The sequence below is a fragment of the Musca autumnalis genome, unplaced genomic scaffold (genome assembly GCF_047663935.1).
Source record: "Musca autumnalis isolate F117 unplaced genomic scaffold, ASM4766393v1 scaffold_3, whole genome shotgun sequence".
NCBI lineage: Eukaryota > Metazoa > Arthropoda > Insecta > Diptera > Muscidae > Musca > Musca autumnalis.
The window spans coordinates 83,967,190-83,986,041 of record NW_027411866.1 but is presented as its reverse complement, the minus strand read 5'-3'; the positions used below and the strand labels follow the sequence as shown (position 1 = coordinate 83,986,041).

The 18,852-nt window shown below is 34.1% G+C and overlaps 3 protein-coding genes across 4 annotated transcripts; all 3 read right to left on the bottom strand.

The window, feature by feature from the left end:
- Positions 1 to 3,307: 3,307 nt before the first annotated feature.
- LOC141396638 (uncharacterized) lies at positions 3,308 to 7,955 on the bottom strand. Its single transcript, XM_073972262.1, has 2 exons — positions 5,515 to 7,955; positions 3,308 to 5,456 (listed from the first exon to the last, which is right to left on the bottom strand). Exons 1-2 carry the CDS (start codon positions 5,656 to 5,658, stop codon positions 3,903 to 3,905), a joined length of 1,698 nt encoding a protein of 565 aa, XP_073828363.1. The 5' UTR covers positions 5,659 to 7,955; the 3' UTR covers positions 3,308 to 3,902.
- A 138-nt stretch (positions 7,956 to 8,093) lies between these two features.
- On the bottom strand, positions 8,094 to 10,021 carry LOC141396637 (uncharacterized). Of its 2 annotated transcripts, XM_073972261.1 has the most exons (3): positions 9,762 to 10,015; positions 8,353 to 9,703; positions 8,094 to 8,296 (listed from the first exon to the last, which is right to left on the bottom strand). In XM_073972261.1, coding segments are annotated over exons 1-3 (1,497 nt in total). In that variant the 5' UTR covers positions 9,906 to 10,015; the 3' UTR covers positions 8,094 to 8,294. The 2 variants fall into 2 exon arrangements, with proteins under 2 accessions (XP_073828362.1, XP_073828361.1); XM_073972260.1 differs by having other exon boundaries at positions 8,094 to 9,703; positions 9,762 to 10,021.
- Positions 10,022 to 16,477: 6,456 nt separating this feature from the next.
- LOC141396639 (uncharacterized) lies at positions 16,478 to 18,257 on the bottom strand. The gene is made up of 2 exons (XM_073972263.1): positions 17,977 to 18,257; positions 16,478 to 17,920 (listed from the first exon to the last, which is right to left on the bottom strand). The coding sequence occupies exons 1-2, from the start codon at positions 18,118 to 18,120 to the stop codon at positions 16,487 to 16,489; spliced, it is 1,578 nt and encodes a 525-aa protein (XP_073828364.1). The 5' UTR covers positions 18,121 to 18,257; the 3' UTR covers positions 16,478 to 16,486.
- Between the last annotated feature and the right edge of the window lie 595 nt (positions 18,258 to 18,852).

Below are 18,852 nucleotides of genomic sequence, written 5' to 3'. Positions count from 1 at the left end.
TCAAAACAATTTTGGCCAATAATTATTAAAATATATTGGAAAATAGCCATAATATATACAATCTTTACAACTCTTATTCATTTTCGTAATATAACCTTCGGGTTTTTTAAATCAGACGACTAACGTTCTATTGAAAACGTGTTAGTCTCCTCAACTACACGACAACGATCACACAAACGTACATACATATATGCTAAATTATTGCAATGCTATTCCATTTTCCGAAATGCCTTTTCTTGAATAGGATCGTTATTTTTGAACGTAGAAGCTTGAAATTTTGCAAGGGCATGTGTTTTAGTTTTAGATTCAATCAAAAACGTATTTTTTTTTCTTTTTTTTTTTTTGAGATACGTCTTCAGAAATATGTAATAATATCCGAAAAATATCCGAATTTATTTTTTTGAATTTTTTTAAAAATATGGAAAATACGAGTTCTAGCGATCATTAGTAATAAGTAAAACTGGCGATATACGCGTTAAACCCCTAACTAAAATTATTCCGAATCAACATGCAATTTTTAAATTCGTTGCAAACTTAAAAAGTTCCTATTACTTTATACACAAAACTTATGTTTGCCTACTAATTATAAAAATGCTTACACCAATTCGCAAATTCTGAAGAAAATGAGCTTATTAGAACAACACCACACATCGTTGACTCCATTCACTTAAAAAACCCATAAATCAATGCACGGTTGTTGAATTAAGTGAGTTGTGCTTTTGCGAATTCAATGCAAATAGGCATTTTGTATTACAAAACATAATTACAACCCCCCAAAAGTATGCTATAATAATTTGGTGTTACTGATTTCGAATTTCGAAATTTCAGCTCCCATCGTTTGCTGTTCCCACGTCGTTGAGAATATGGAAAACGTGGGAATGGGAAATTTCGCTCCCATGGGAAACAGTTCCCATGGGAATGTTCAGAATAGGGCTGATTGAAATTGAATACTGCAGTCTTCAAAACTAAAATACAAGTATCTGAGGTTATTCTAAACGAAAATCCCCCGTGAGTTTTTTTCACTTTCTATTATAAATTGAAACGGCGGAAAGACAAAAACCCACGGGGAATTTTCGTTCAGAATAACCCCCATCATACCAAGAAGGCTAATGATTTGCTGAAATGATAGGCTGAATTCCGAAACGTCAATTACTTTGTAGTTGTCTTAATGGGCTACCCTTACTTGTTACTTTCAATAAATCGAAAAAAATGGTTGACTTTTAAAAAAATCATGAAATTTTTGGTCTGCACAACTAGGTATAACTTCTTAAGCATCCTATTCCATATCAAAGTGATTTATTGCACTTCAAATACACAAAAAATGAGCATCAGGTAGAAAACTGATGCAATGGTAGATTTTGAAACGGTGTGCAGTTTAAAATACTTTCATAAAGCACAAGCAAAAACTGAAACAAAGCAGTTTCGGAAGTCAACTATACTCTCTATTATTCCCAAGATAAACAAATTATTGAATATTTATATCTATCCCACGGCTGCGGATTCTTTGGATTCTTTGTACCGGATTTAACCGAAACCAAAAGCGAAAGGCGAGCGTGGTAAATATGTAGTTATAAAACGCTCACTAAAAACGATTAATAAGTTTTATAACGATTATTAAGTTAACCCCCAAGGAGCGGTTATCTCCGGAACTGTTTGAACTCTACCTTTCTGGATTTCCACACCCTCCCGACGGCATAGAGATCGTGACGTATGCGGATGATTGTACGATCTTGGCGTCGGGTCCTATCGCTTAGAGCAGTTCTTCCATTAGAGGTGCAGCACTTGGGAGCTGACAAAGGAACCTTGTTGACCACCTACAATGCAATAGGCCGGTCTGTGGTAAGCTATGCGGCGCCAGCGTGGTCTGCAAAGATTAGCACTACTAGTGGAAGAAGATTGAAACCTGCCAGAATGCTGCCTTCTCATGACAACAGTGGACCATCTTCATGAGGAGACGAAGATTTTATCGGTGCGTCAACACAACAAGATGTTGTCGATGCATTACCTGCTTGGGTGTTATCGCAGTGAGCATCCCTGTCACGATTTAATGGACAGGCTTCCTCCACCCAGGCACGTCAGGAGAGATCTTCATGATCTAGAGAGAGATCCAAATGTATAAAAGAGAACCTCTAGAACAACATGCATATCAGGAGTCTCCCTTGTCCCTTCTGCGATGGTAGTAGAACATTTTCAAGATCGGGACGATGCAGCCGCCTCAATTCGTATTGGGCTCGAATTGACGCCACGATAAACAACTCTTGCAGAGCCTGTGGATTGGGACCACACGATACACTGCATTTGTTTAGCTGCCCAGCTCACCCCACTCACCTATCTCGTGATGGACACAACCAGTCCAGATTGCAGAATTCTTGAGTCTAATACAGAGGAACTAGAACCTGATAACTGAAACACATTTGCGTTGCTACAACAACAACATTAAGTTTTATGTTTATAACAAAATAATTGATTTGAATCTATGTTCAGTTTCGCTACAACTCCCACTTTTTGTAAATAAGTGTATTTGCCCAATAAATGCATAAAAAACCCATTACTTTTCAAGTACTGGTAATGCATATGGTAGCTTGTTTACATTATTTTGTAATGCGTTATGTGTTTCTCTGGAAAGCATGATAACAGTCCTCTGTAGTATAATATGTACAATGAACAATGAAAAGATCGCTCTATTCCTACGATTTTAAGCGACTACTGTATTTCATACATTTATGTTGCGTCAGCTTTCCCACAAAATTTTTAACACTTGGTCATTTTGCATTTAATTCGTTTACTTCGGAAGAAATGTATCTATTCCAGTGTCCAATATGTGTGCGAGTTGTTGCAGCAAATTAATATGACACTGGTGGTGGTCTTGCTCCGTTCGATGAAGCTCTCTCTAAAACCCCTTGTCCTTAGGGTAATTGTTAGGCGTTTCAAATGTTGATATCAACCCGCCCATTTGTAAATATTCACTAGTAAGTACTTCCCCTCTCGCACCTTATTTACGGAGGATTCAAGAAAATCACATTACGTCTGATTTTCGAATTTTCATTATTAAATAATGAGTGTTCCATTACGCAAAAACTTGCAAAACCTTTTTAATTTATTAAGAACAATACCAAAAATTGCAAAATCATTTGTAGATGTGCGAGTTACTAAAAGCGACAAATTTCCCACAAGTGAAATTCTCACAGCAGACCCAAAAAGGAATACAGTCTTTACTAGCACAAGCAATTGCGGGTATATTTTCGTTGACAAATCCAAGATGCCGGATCTTATTATTTATTACTTCTCAAAAGAGTTTTAGGAGATATTTTCAAATGAAAATTAGTAAAATTTTATTTTAATAAATAGGAGGTATGTACATTTTTCAACAACACAAGTAAAAATGTTCATAACACAGTTAACACGTAATCATTAACATAACCTACATACACGTACAATTTTGTTTTCTCTTTATATGGTAATGTTGTTTTGTTCATTACTTTATTTGTAAATCGCATAAAGCCAATACATGTATGTAGTCGGTTGAAATGTACCCGTGGAATTGTATATTAGGCAGTTAGGCACAATCGATTCAAGAATCTCGGGGAACTCTCAGGATATTGGCGCCATCAAAATTTGTATCGCAATTCCCATAATATTGCAGAAGACCACTGTTCCTTTTGAATAGACTATCAATCTAATAATTCTATTCTAAGCCTCTTCAAACAAAACCAACAAATCAATAATAACAATGTGCAATACATTAAAATCCACGCAACATGTTGAATATAATCAATGTAATTTTTGTAATCCCAAAAATAAGCTTATTAGAAAAGTTGCCTTAGGGATACATGAGTCTTCTTGGCTTTAAGTGTCTCAACTTAGGTGGTGTTTCGAATTATAAAAAAAAATTAAGCGTGAGCTTATAAAAGAATTGCATTTTTTATGCCATCAGAATTGACTTTTGGTGCCACAAAGCGATTTTCTCTTGCCTTTGCCCATTCAATGGGATGAGCTATCTTTCGATGCTTATGTCTGTTAGCGTTATTTTTAAATGTTTGAGGACAATGTGGGCATTGATATAAACTCTCACCAGTATGTGTAGCAATGTGTTCCTTTAAATGTATATTTCTCTTAAAAGACTTTTCACAATATGTACACTTGTATTTAGGTTCCAGTAAATGAACAAACTTTTTATGTTGCAGCAATGCTTTTTCACTTGCCGCAACTTTTCCACAGTCTTTACACACAAAAGCCGTTGTTCCATCATTATGAAATGATAATTTATGTGACTGAAGACTACTGTTTGATGATAGTTGGGCGTTGCAAATATCACAGGACCATTTTCGCCGCTCACCATCATCAGTATGCTGTACCATTTTATGGTGTTTAAGGGCTGCCGAGCCGTTTAGTGTTTTTCCACATTGATCACAAACTTGTGGATCATTGTGAACTTTACTGGCATGAATTTTCAATTGAAATTCAAATGCATATGAACGTCCACAATCTACACATTTAAAGTCTTTCTTGCCTGTAGCGTGTGTAGCCGTATGTCGCTCCATTATGGTTTTACTTTTGAATTTCCTTTGACATATTGAACATTCGTGGCTTTTGATTGCTTCATGCATGAACTGTTTGTGATTTTGTAAGGATCCACTACTATGGCAAATGGCTCCACAAAGATCACATTTGTACGTCTCCGGATCTAAATGTAAACGCAAGTGTTCAACTAACATGAAGCGACGACGAAATTTTTTTTCGCAGCAGAATACATAACATTTTTGCTGATGTTCCTTGGTAAAATGTAAGCGCAACATATTGTAGTTGGGGAAATTTTGTTTACATAGATCACATTCTAAACTTGGTAGTAAATTTGCTATAAGTTCGTCTTGTTCCTTAAGTTTTTCCGCACTGTTAAACCTAGGTTCTTTCGGATGGGTATCATGTTTATCTTTTTTCTTCCTCTGTTTCCTTGGTTTTGTATGAGCTTCTTTGAAACATGAACTGTCTTCCGATATCGAATCATCGTGAAAAGATGCACATTCTTCGTCGCCACTAATTGATGCATTATCTTCAAACGTTTGTTCTTCCTTTATAGAGATAGATAGGGCATCTTCAGCGATATTTGTACTTTGTTGCAATACTTTATTAAATAGCCCGTTTAAAGATTTATTTTGCGCCTTTGCTGGGTATTCTAATGGTGGTACTTCTGTACTGTTTTGAATCCCGGGATTCGAATCTCCTCCTCCTTCGTCTGATACGATATATTGTGTGTGTTCAGGTTTAACTCCTTCTTCTCCTATATTGTCGTGTGTTGTCGGCAATTCTCCATCTTTTATAACATTAAGCATTTGATTGTTTTTCTCCAAAACTTTATGTTGGAATTCATGAAAATCTTGAATATGTTTCCAACAAAACTTACAAAGGACGTTAGACTGTATAGGAGACTCTTCATAAGCATTTTGCAAAGCCAGTACCTGAAAAAGAACCTCGAAGTAGATTGTATGAAATACTTTTACGAGAAAAAGCAATTACCATGGGATCAAAATATTTCACTGTCTTTTCGTAAACGTCGGTACATTCTCCATCGTCTCCAATTAAATTCGGACTCCATTCCAAACATGTTTCACAACAAAGACAACACACTTTGCTTCGGGTATTTGGCATATCTTTGTACATACATAAATAGTTTACTTGTTGGAAATTGACTTGGAGATTAAAATAAGTCAAGTTCAGTCGGTTTTTTCTTTGAGACGTAGAGCTAATAGGGATTTTATTTATAAACAAAGGCAATCAGCTGATTGAGAGCAATAACAACTTCTATGGCTTATAGTACGTTTACAATGTACTGGGGGTTTAGAAAATTCAATTGCAACATATTTAAAAAAATCGCGAAAGACTACAGAGACAAGACTATTTTTATTGAAATTTGAACGTAATAAATTTCTTTATTTTCACAGATTGGCCTTATGACGTTTCACTATGTCTAGTGGCTTTAATTTGTAAATTCCATTGCAATATAAATTTAAATAGAATGAATTGCACTCCAAAACGCCACTGTTGTGCATTTGAAACGCAGAATAAAAAAAAAATAAGCATCAGGTAAAATGACTCTTTCCAAAAAATGTTTGTTAAATAAATATAAAAAAACGTTAGAATACATAAATATCGTCACCATAAATGCCGGAAGACGTAACCGACATGGAAACCGAAATTCGTTTTTTGATGGAATCTGATGTATTAATCTGATGCTCTGGCAAAATTTCAAGCTTCTACGTTTAAAAATAACGATCCTATTCAAGAAATGCCAATAGACGTAACAGAATGCTAAAATTTTCATAGAACACAAAAGGTGTAACCCACATTATTTCAAAACTAAACAGCAGTACAAACCATGTATTCTTTGATTTTTGCAGCAATTGTAATGTCAGAGGGAGTGCTTATTGAGTTAATGTATAATTTCCACGGGGGCGGATTCGGTTAACCGGTTATTTGACCCGAAAATCCAGGTTCAAAACCGGGTTATAGCCGGTTCTACTGAATCGATTACTACAAAATGGGAAATGTATGAAAGCTTATGAAAATACCTATCACATGGTGTAGTTACTTTAACAGTTTTGTCTCTTACTCGGCTTATTTCACCATAGGCGTAATTTGACTCTTAGGTGACGATATCTCGAGAATGGTAGCTTTTTTTCAAACATCACAAAGACCATTCTTTTAGTTAATTTTTTAAGCAATAACTTTCACTTTAGACGGTTTTTACTGGTCTTACAGAAAAAATCCATAATTGAAATAATTGAATATGATGACAGAAGACCTATGCCCTGATTTAAATAAACATCTAAAACGCACATATGGAAAACAATTGCTGTGTTCCAGAACCTGCAAGAAGCTACTATTTTTTACTACGATAACATTTTTTCCTTTATGTTATCGGAAAAATAGTAAAAATTAGTAGATTCTTACAGTACTGGAACAGACCAAATATGTTAACCGTACAAAAGGAAGTGGTTATTCGGAAGGCAATGCTCGTCTCGATATTGTTAATTTTCTCAAGAGAAAGAACGAACGGAAATATTCAAAATTTGAGGCGTTGATACGAAAACGTGTATATGCTCAAACTTCACGTAGTTCTAGTACAAACATGTATTCTTTGAAGACGGATACGATTAGGCTCTAAGTTTGCAAAATATGGTCTTGTCAACCAACCCATGGTTTAATAGAGATCAACTGATTGTAGTAATCAAATAGGTCCAGAGAAAACCCCATATTTTCTGTATTGGTTTACTTATACAAAAAGACTGGAGATCCTACAGTCACTGCGCGCATTGGCTTTTGATCCTAACAGTATAATCTTTTTTAAAACTGATATCAAAGACGACTACCACATTCTACCATAGAGAACTTCCGGAAATTTTGAGGCAGTGGATCCTCCTCAGATGTAAACACAAAGGCTAAAAGTTTCAAAAAAGAAATTTCAACGCCTGCAAGACTTAATACGCTTAATTCCAAGTGATTGTCATTACTTTTATGACAACATTCCTTATGACAATTAGAAGTTACATTTAAACTGTTAAAAATCACTTAATTTATATGAACTATATTTTGTCCATAAATTGACTTAAATACAACAATAAATATAATATTCCAGATTTAATATCGTCTAATACAATTGAAATTATAAGTAATTATAGTGATGGTTGGAATAGACAATTCACCTAATTGTGGTCCATTGAAATATCAACGTCAAGACTGGGTATTGAACCCAACACCGTCAGATTGCTTAACCGCGTAGACCAATAAACCAGTTCTAATTTGTTTATAATTTTTCATTTATACTAGTTTCTTCAAATGTATACTCAATAAATTATGGATTACGTCTTTTAGCATTTCAGAAAAATACAATACCAAAAGACGTAACCCACACAGCTTCCAACATTCTGGAAAAAAATTTAATTTTTTTTTCCAAAAATATATTTCTTCTCTGTCTTAAAACACGATACTACAAATTTTCGATATTTTATAACACCGTTTTCATTTTATAACGTTTTTTGTTTCTCCTGTAAAGTTTTATTTTTGTGGGTTACTTCTTCCGGCATTTATGGTGACGATATTTAAGAACTTATAAAAGAATTGCATTTATTACGCCATCAGAATTAACTTTAGTTGGTACTAAACGATTTTCTCTTGATTTTGCCCATTCAAGAGGATGAGCTATCTTTCGATGCTTATGCATGTTAGCGTTATTTTTAAATGTTTGAGGACAGTGTGTACATTGGTATAAACTTTGGCCAGTGTGAGTAGCAATATGCTCCTTTAATTTAGTATTATTTTTAAACGACTTTTCACAATATGTACAATTAAATTTACATTCCATTTCGTGGACAAACTTTTTATGTCGCAACATGGCTTTTTCATTTGCCGCTACTTTTCCACAATCTTTACACACAAATGCCGTTGTTCCCTCACTATGAAATGATAGTTTATGCGATTTGAGACTATTGTTTGTGGATAGTTGGGCATTACAAATATCACAAGGCCATTTTCGTCGCTTGCCGTCTTCAGTATGCATTGCCATTTTATGAAGCTTAAGGGACGCAGTGCCATTAATTGTTTTTCCACATTGATCACAAACCTGTTGGTCATTGTGAACTTTACTGACATGCATTTTCAATTGAAATTCGAATGCATACAATCGTCCACAATCTTCACATTTGAAGTCCTTCTTGCCTGTAGCGTGCGTAGCCATATGCCGTTCCAGTACAGTTTTACATTTGAATTTCTTTTGGCAAATTTGACACTCCTGATCTTTTACTGTTTCGTGCATAAATTGTTTATGTATTTGCAAAGATCTATTGCTATTACAAATGGCTCCACATAGATTACATTTATACGTTTCGGGGTCGATATGCAAATGCAAATGATCAACCAGTAAGTAGCGGCGACGAATCTTCTTGTCACAGCAAATAACATAACATTTTTGTTGATGTTCCTTGGTAAAGTGTAAGCGTAAGGTGTCATAGTTGGGGAAACTTTCTTTACAGAGATCACATTCAAAGTTTGGTATGAACTTTGCTATAAATTCATCCATTTCCCTGATTTTTTCAGCACTGTTGAAATTTGGCTCTTTTGGAGGTTTTACCGCTTTATCTTTTTTCTTCCTCTGTTTTCTTGGTTTCTTTGATGTTGAAGTTGCTTGTAAACATGAGATTTCTTCATGTCGTTTTTTCGTTGTTTTTCTTGTCTTCATTTCTTTCGCTGATTTTTTCCTACTTAAACTGTCTTCCGATTTTGTATCATCGTTGAAAGAAACATACTCCCCATCGACATTAACTGATGTATCAAAAGACACATTATCTTCAAGTTTTTCTTCTTCCTTAATAAAGATAGACAGCTCTTCTCCAGTAATATTTTCGTTTCGATTTAATACATCCCCTACATTAGCTAGATTCTCTAATGGTGTTATTCCTTCCTCCGCAGGGAATGAATCACCTACAGTGTTTGGAACGATATGTTGTGTGAGCTCATGTTTTATTTCTTTCGCTTCTATTTTGTCATTTGTTGATAGTAGTCGATCTTTTACTTCTTTGAGAATTTGATTGTTTTTCTCCAAGACTTTATATTGGAATTCATGAAATTCTAGAATATGGTTCCAGCAAGGCTTGCACAGAACGTTAGATTGTATAGGAGACTCTTCATAAGCATTTTCCAAAGCTAGTACCTGGAAAAGAACCTCGAAGTTAATTGTATGCAATACTTTTAGGAGTACAAACTCTTACCATAGGATCAAAATATTTCACTGTTATTTCGTAAACGTCGGTACATTCTCCATCGTCTCCAATTAAATTCGGACTCCATTCCAAACATGTTTCACAACAAAGACAACACACTTTGCTTCGGGTATTTGGCATGACTTTGTACATATGTACATAAATAGTTTACTTGTTGGAAATTGACTTGGAAATTAAAATAAGTCAAGTTTAGTCGGGTTTTTCTTTGAGACGTAGAGCTATTAGGGATTTTATTTATAAACAAAGGCAATCAGCTGATTGAGAGCAATAACAACTTCTATGGCTTATAGTACGTTTACAATAGGTGTGTACGATAACTTTCCCAGCAAAAATTACTCAGTCAATAAGTCTGTCTGGTTACTTTCCCAGCAAGAATTGTCCAGCAAGAACTTTCTCAGAGAGTAAGGGGTTTTTATTCTCTTTTGCTAGAAAATTGTAAAAAGTAAACAGACACCTTCCCAGCAAAAACCAGCAAGCAATCAGCTGACTTGCCAAAACAGAACAATTTGTCCGCCAACAAAGGAAGCAAAGACGTTGTATTTTATTAAAAATAAAAAAAAGAAAATGAAACAAAAAAATATTTTTTAGACTATGTTATTTCCACAATAAAATTGTTTTTAATGTTCACAAACATAAATCAACAAAAAACTAAAAACGGCTGATTGATTGTTTTCAGGAGGATAAGAGCTTGCAAGTGCTTGCTAGAAGAAATTTGTCCAGCGAGAATTTGCAAGCTCTCAGTGAAAGAACTGTCAAAATGTCTCTCTCGAACCGCTCTCTTTTGCTGGTTTTTTGTGTTAACAGACGACTTCCAGCAACAATTGGTACAAATTGTTACAAATTTTAGGGTAACCAGACACAGCTAATTCCAGCAACCTCTCTCAGTGAATTTTACTCTCTCAAGCAAGAAAAATTGCAGAAAGTTATCGAACAACAATTTGTAAAAACTTGCAAGGAATCAAATGTTTTGAAAAAGAAGAAGAAGAAGAAAAGTTTTTGCATCAATTTGATGTTCTTGTTTTCCATGATTTTTTTATATTTTTCAGCTTTTGATGTTTAATTTTTTGATATTTCAATGCTTAATTTTGTTTTCGCCAAACAAGAATAAAAAATAAAACAAAACAAATGTTTTCAAATCAGCTGATCAGACTTGCAAATTTTTGCGGGACAAATTTTCCCAGCAAAAATTTGCAAGTTCTCAGTCTCAAAACTCTCCAAAAATCTCTCCAAACTCGCTCTCTTTTGCTGGATAATTTTGTTATCGAACAGCATTCAGTAAGAATTTGTACGAATTTGTACAAATTTTTGGGTTATCGTACAGACCTAATGTACTGAGGGGTTAGAAAATTCAATTGCAGACAAGACTATTTTTATTGAAATTTGAACGTAATAAATTTCTTTATTTTCACAGATTGGCCTTATGACGTTTCACTATGTCTAGTGGCTTTAATTTGTAAATTCCATTGCAATATAAATTTAAATAGAATGAATTGCACCCCAAAACGCCACTGTTGCGCAACTGAAACGCAGAATACACACAAAATAAGCATCAGGCAAAAAACTGATGCATTAGGTAGATTTTGCAACGGTGTGCATTTTAAAAGAATTTTCAATTTCAATTTTTTCAATTTATTTACATTCAATACAAAGGAAGCCATTTAAGGCGAATTATACATGTATTGGAAGATTAACTTAATATAGTGCTAAACTATGATAGAATAGACAGATTTAAAAAAAAAAAAAAACAACAAAACATTGTTCCACAACATCCCATACGGGACAAGGGAGACTTCTCTCATATCAATGAGTGCACCCCGATTTATATTAGCTCAATGATATGGGACCTACTGTTTATCGCCGAGTCCGAACGGCGTGCCTTAAGACACCACTTGTAGAGAAGTATTTCAAGGCTGATATACTCAGGAAATGTCGCCAGTTAAATGCGTTGGATCAGAGAAAAAGTTGTGGTGCTGATAGTATAAAGCCGAAAATGTTGCTATCAAGGAAAGTTATTGTAGCAGACATACTGGTTAAAATTTTCAACAATATGATAATGAGAAGTGAATATCCGGATGTGTTGAAGATACACAAAATAATACCAGTGCCAAAGAAATCAAAACATGAGAATATACAGGATTTTAGACCTGTGGCAGTCTTGTCGGTGCTGGACAAAGTATTTGAAAAAATTATTTCGGAACAAATTACAAAGTTCGTTGAGCGTAATAAAATCTTGTTTGCAGATCAATTTGGTTTTAGGAAAGCCACCGGAACTGATGAAGCCATTTTTAATATCATGGATTATGTCTGCAATGGAATAGATAATGGTTTCAAGGGTGTTGCCGGAGTGTTTTTTGATTTTTCGAAGGCCTTCGATCTTGTAGATCACAGTATCCTTATTAAAAAATTGCATTATATTGGGTTTGACCACAACACCTTAACGTTTTTTGAGAACTTCCTAAGCCATAGATTTCAATTTGTTAAAGTTGGTAAAGAAGAAAGTAGTTATCTTCCTGTTAAGCATGGTGTTCCCCAAGGAAGTGTTTTGGGCCCATTACTTTTTAAGCTTTACATCAATGACATGAAGAATATTCCCTTTTTTGGCAAGCTGGTAATGTACGCGGATGATGTCTGTCTGTTTTACCGATACAAGGATGAAAAAGTTCTCCAAACGGAAATTGAATATGATTCTGCCATACTGGGAGAGTATGCCAGATTAAACAACTTAGTTTTGAATTCATCAAAAACTAAATTCATACGATTTAAGCCCAATTCAGTCGGAGAGCTTATGCAGGTTCACATAAATGGAGTTCTAGTTACAGAGTCTAAGTCGGTACGATATTTGGGGCTAAATATGAATAACAATTTGTCATGGAACACACACATTGATAAGCTGACATCAAAAATTGCATCTGCTTCGGGAATACTTCGTAAATATAAAAGGCTTTTAAGTACAGAGAGTAAATTAATGATTTATCATGCGCTGATACACTCTCATTTAACATATTTGCCGGGAATTTATGCATGGAAGAATACTAGAGCATTAAAGTATTTACAGCGAGCCCAGAACAAAGCTTTGAAACTTGTTTTCAATTTAGCAAGAAGATATTCTACAGTAAGGCTTTATAAAGACAAAATAAAAACAATATTGCCTGTGCGAGGTTTATATATGCAACACATATTGAGTTATGTTTTTAAATCATTTGGAGGTCATGGATCAATCGTCTTCGACAGTAACTTTAGTAGAACTTCTAGAAATACTCGCCAAGGTGACCTGTTGCATGCCACTAGATGTCGTTTTGAAGTTACGAAACAGAAAATTGGTTTTGCTGGGCCAAGTGAATATAATAAATTACCACTGGAATTACGAAACATTAAGAATATTTTATCTTTTAAAAACAAACTAAAAACATATTTACTAAACAACATTGAAACACTTCTAACGTAGATTTTCACTGTTAAATTTTAAACTATTATTTAATATGTGTAATTGATAGTTGTCATTTTTTTTGATTGCCCCTACAAAGCCTTTAGGCGCTGGGGCCTAGAAATTCAATAAAGAAAAAACTGAAATATGAAAAAAAAAAAAAAAAAAAAAAAAAAAAAAAAAAAAAAAAAAAAAAAAAAACATTACTGAGGGGTATTTTGCCACCGTTGAAAAATGTTTGATGTTGTCTGGTCGGGGAATCGAACCACTGACCTTCTGCGTGCAAGGCGGGTGTGCATACCATTGCACCACGGTGACATTTAAAAAAAAACTAACAATAATTATGATGGCCTCCAGCCATATGAATATTGTAAAATTATAAATAAAAAAAAAATGATCCCATAGCAATGAGTAAATCTTATGTATTCAATTCACCATTAAAATGTGATTTCAATAACTTCTTATAGGTGGAGTAAGAATAGCAAAACTTTCTTAGCGATCTTGGAAAACAGTTCCAATACACGATAAACACGTCAATCAATTTGTATGTTGCGTGTGGAATTAATAAAGGAGAACTCTCGAACCAAAGCTAGAGGTTGTGAGTTCTCATTATTTTGTAAAAATGAAGAACTGTACGCAGATTAATGTAATCCCGACAATTGCAACCAAGAAAAACAGATGTTAATTGGAAGGCACGAACATGTTCATGGATACCCAACTGAAGAATATATCTTACAATTTTTCGCACTATTAGTTCAATCCTATCAAGATTGTAAGACCACGTTCCTGAAAAAACTTCAATGCCATAATTTAATACGGACATTAATAATGGATTAGCCAAAAGTATTCTAACATTTAACGGTGTAAAAGGTTTAAGGCTATAAAGTCTTCTCAAAGTCAGGCAAACTCTTCTAGAAATGTCATTATAAATGTATCAGTAAAAAAAAGTTGCGAATCGAGAATTAAACCAAGACATTTTAAAGAGTCTACAAATTCAATATTTTGCCCATTTATTGAAATATTGCAATGAGAATTAGGTTGATTTCGTGGATGAAAATACAAAGCTTTAGTCTTCGCAGGGTTTATTTCCAACTTGTTACATAACAATAAATTTGAAATGAAGCCAAGGTGGGAATTTACCGATGTTTCCGAAGAATAATAACGAAACAGTAGGAAAATGTCGTCTGCGAAAACATAAGGCTTACATATAGAGCTTTCTAGTGCATCTACGACATCATTAATATAGGCAAGAAAGAGTATGGGGCCTAAAATCGACCCTTGCGGTACACCACAAGTCACGTTACCAATACCAGAATTTAAACCATTAAAAGAAACATACTGCTTACGATCAATTAATAACAAATAAACTATTTTACATGCTGTTTTAGAGAACATAAATGTATCTCTCAATTTTTGGAGTAAGATTACATAATTGACACGATCAAACGCTTTAGAGACATGATACCAACCAATGATGCCAACATACAATTAGCATGGTTGTCAATATGCTTTCTTATGGAATCAGTGATTGCTAGTAAAGCCGATGTAGTGTTGTGGTTTTTGCGAAAAGCAAACTGGCATGGATTTAAAATAGAGTAACGTTGGCAATGTTCAAGAATTTGGGTTTTCATTACGTTCTCAAGAATTTTTGACACCCTTAGAGATAGGGACAACCCGAACAAGTTTCCACGCAGATGGAAAGCATGAAACAGTAAGAATTGTGTTAAAGAAATGTAGAACATAAGCTGAAATAGCCGGAAAAATCAGTTTTATAAATTTAATTGGAATTTGATCATAACCAGATGAATTTGATTTTATAGAATTAAGTGCAAGAACTAAGTCATATTCAGTTATGGAATGAAAAGAGAAAGATGAATCAGTAACATCAATAAATTCTTCAAAGTTGAAAGAAGTACCATCTGGTGGGAACATGTTAATAAGAAAATTATTTCCAATGGCTTCGACATCAATGTCTTCAGCAACAGAAGCTTCTTCCCGACCAATGCAACCTAAATGTCGTAACTTCTTCCACATTTGTGAGCCGTTTACATTAGAAAACATTCTACTTCCAAAGCGAAAACGAGCTTTCCTTATAGTGGACTTAGCCTTATTTCTAAGACGAGTATAATTTTTCCAATTAAGCTCTGTTGGATTCCTAAGATAAGCACCATAAGCAGCGTCTCTATCTCTACTGGCTACCTTAACTTCAGATGTGTTCATCCAAGAATTATCATTAGTGCTACGTTTAAATCTAACCGTAGGAACATATGAATGAAGTATATCAATAGCCGTATTTAAAGTAGATAACTGAGAGTTCACGTCATTTGAATGATATATTGAATCTATATCAACACCAATATACGTGTCAGCAATGTGATCAATTCTGAAATTATTGTAATCCTTTAATTCAACCCAATCACTTCTCACCTGAGATACAAAATCTAAAGAAATAAAAATAAAACTGTGATAGGATGAAAAAAATGGATATTGTATCTGGGTGTTATGGGCAACATATGACGGTTTGCTAGTTAGAAAGTAATCAATCAAAGAGGTGCGATTTGTGGGCACATTAAAATGCGTAGGTAAAGAATTATGGATGAAATTAAGACCACATCTAGCTGTAAGAGACCGAAAAGTGGCAGATCTGAAAGGATCGAATAAATTATAGTTAAAATCTCCCATTAACAAAATGTTAGGGAATCTGTAAAATAAATCTGAATGTAGGTTTTCAAAAACATCAATGGCACCGGTTGGCAAATAGACCACACCGACAACATATGATGTATTAGTACCAAAAACTTCAACAAATAACGACTCACATTCACCAAATTGTACGCCTTTGAAAATAATTTTATAACGTAAATGCTTAGAAATGTACAGACAAACACCACAACCACGGCGAGAAACACGATCCTTTCTGATCAAGTTGAAGTTAGGAACTGAAAGTGTGCTTGAAAATATTGTGGGCTTGAATTTTACAATGAAAGGGCAATAACTGACACAACGTAGTTTTATGACTTTTCGGAAGTCAGCCTTACTATACAGTATGCCAATTAAGGGGCATTAATAGTTCAATAGCCTGTTAATCTTATTCAACTAACTTGAGAATTGCTATGGCTTTACTCCGCTCCAATTGACAAATCTTGAATTTAAAATATGTATATGTAAATTCTAACTGAAGCAATCACTCTATATCTTACAAATAAAACTCCTTGCTGAGATTATGACTCTTTCCAAAAATGTTTGTAAAATAAATATAAAAAAAACGTTAGAACACATATTTAAGAACTTATAAAAGAATTGCATTTATTATTCCATCAGAATTAACTTTAGTTGGTACTAAACGATTTTCTCTTGATTTTGCCCATTCAATAGGATGAGCTATCTTTCGATGCTTATGCATGTTAGCGTTATTTTTAAATGTTTGAGGACAATGTGGGCATTGATATAAACTCTCACCAGTATGTGTAGCAATGTGTTCCTTTAAATGTATATTCCTCTTAAAAGACTTTTCACAATATGTACACTTGTATTTAGGTTCCACTAAATGAACAAACTTTTTATGTCGCAACAGGGCTTTTTCATTTGCCGCTACTTTTCCACAATCTTTACACACAAATGCCGTTGTTCCGTCACTATGAAATGATAGTTTATGCGATTTGAGACTATTGTTTGTGGATAGTTGGGCATTACAAATATCACAAGGCCATTTTCGTCGCTTGCCGTCTTCAGTATGCATTATCATTTTATGAAGCTTAAGAGACACATTGCCAATAATTGTTTTTCCAAATTGATCACAAACCTGTTGGTCTTTTACTGCTTCGTGCATAAATAGTTTGTGATTTTGCAAAGATCTACTACTATTACAAACGGCTCCACATAGATTACATTTATACGTTTCCGGGTCGATATGCAAATGCAAATGATCAACCAGTAAGTAGCGGCGACGAATCTTCTTGTCACAGCAAATAACATAACATTTTTGTTGATGTTCCTTGGTAAAGTGTAAGCGTAAGGTGTCATAGTTGGGGAAACTTTCTTTACAGAGATCACATTCAAAGTTTGGTATGAACTTTGCTATAAATTCATCCATTTCCCTGATTTTTTCAGCTCTGTTGAAAGTTGGCTCTTTTGGAGGTTTTACCGCTTTATCTTTTTTCTTCCTCTGTTTTCTTTTTTTCTTTGAAGTTGAAGTTGCTTTTATACATGAGCTTTCTTCGTGTCGTTTTTTCGTTGTTTTTCTTGTCTTCACTTCTTTCGCTGATTTGTTCCAACCTAAACTGTCTTCCGATTTTGTATCATTGTTGAAAGAAACATACTCTCCATCGACATTAACTGATGTATCAAAAGACACACTATCTTCAAGTTTTTCTTCTTCCTTAATAAAGATAGACAACTCTTCTCCAGCAAAATTTTCATTTCGATTTAATGCATCCCCTACATTAGCTAGATTCTCTAATGGTGTTATTCCTTCCTCCGCAGGGAATAAATCACCTACAGTGTTTGGAACGATATGTTGTGTGAGCTCATGTTTTATTTCTTTCGCTTCTATTTTGTCATTTGTTGATAGTAGTCGATCTTTTACTTCTTTGAGAATTTGATTGTTTTTCTCCAAGACTTTATATTGGAATTCATGAAATTCTAGAATATGGTTCCAGCAAGGCTTGCACAGAACGTTAGATTGTATAGGAGACTCTTCATAAGCATTTTCCAAAGCTAGTACCTGGAAAAGAACCTCGAAGTTAATTGTGCAATACTTTTACGAGAACAAACTCTTACCATAGGATCAAAATATTTCACTGTTATTTCGTAAACGTCGGTACATTCTCCATCGTCTCCAATTAAATTCGGACTCCATTCCAAACATGTTTCACAACAAAGACAACACACTTTGCTTCGGGTATTTGGCATGACTTTGTACATATGTACATAAATAGTTTACTTGTTGGAAATTGACTTGGAAATTAAAATAAGTCAAGTTCAGTCGGTTTTTCTTTGACATAGGACAATATAGCGATTTTATTATAAACAAAGGCAATCAGCTGATTGAGAGCATTAACAACTTCTATGGCTTATAGTACGTTTACAATGTACTGGAGGTTTAGAAAATTCAATTGCAGCGTCTTTAAAAAAAACGCGTAAAGACTACAGAGACAAGACTATTTTTATTGAAATTTGAATGTTATAAATTTCTTTATTTTCACAGATTGGGTAAAATCATCTGGCCTTATGACGCATTATATAGTTTCACTATGTCTAGTGGCTTTAATTTGTAAATTCCATTGCAATATAAATTTAAATAGAATCATGGTTTAATAAGAAAGGTTAGCTAAAGCTTTCTGTCAGTTCAATTTTTTTCTTTCAACTGTTTCTAAAATGTCAAAACAATATACACAATCTGTGTATGTGTGTGTGCTATTTGAATACCCAACCCAACATACCAAAAAAGCTTGAGAATTATATTATAATAAGCTTACCAACATAAGCCTTAACCTTATAAAAGACTTGAGAAATCTGTTGTTAAAAGCTTATGTCATAATTGTAGAAAAATCAAAACGGAACCCTTGTTTATAAGCTTACGCTTGTAATTGTAGAACAAGCTTATGCAATTAATATTATCTTAAGCTTACCCTTGTAATAGTAAAACAAGCTTAC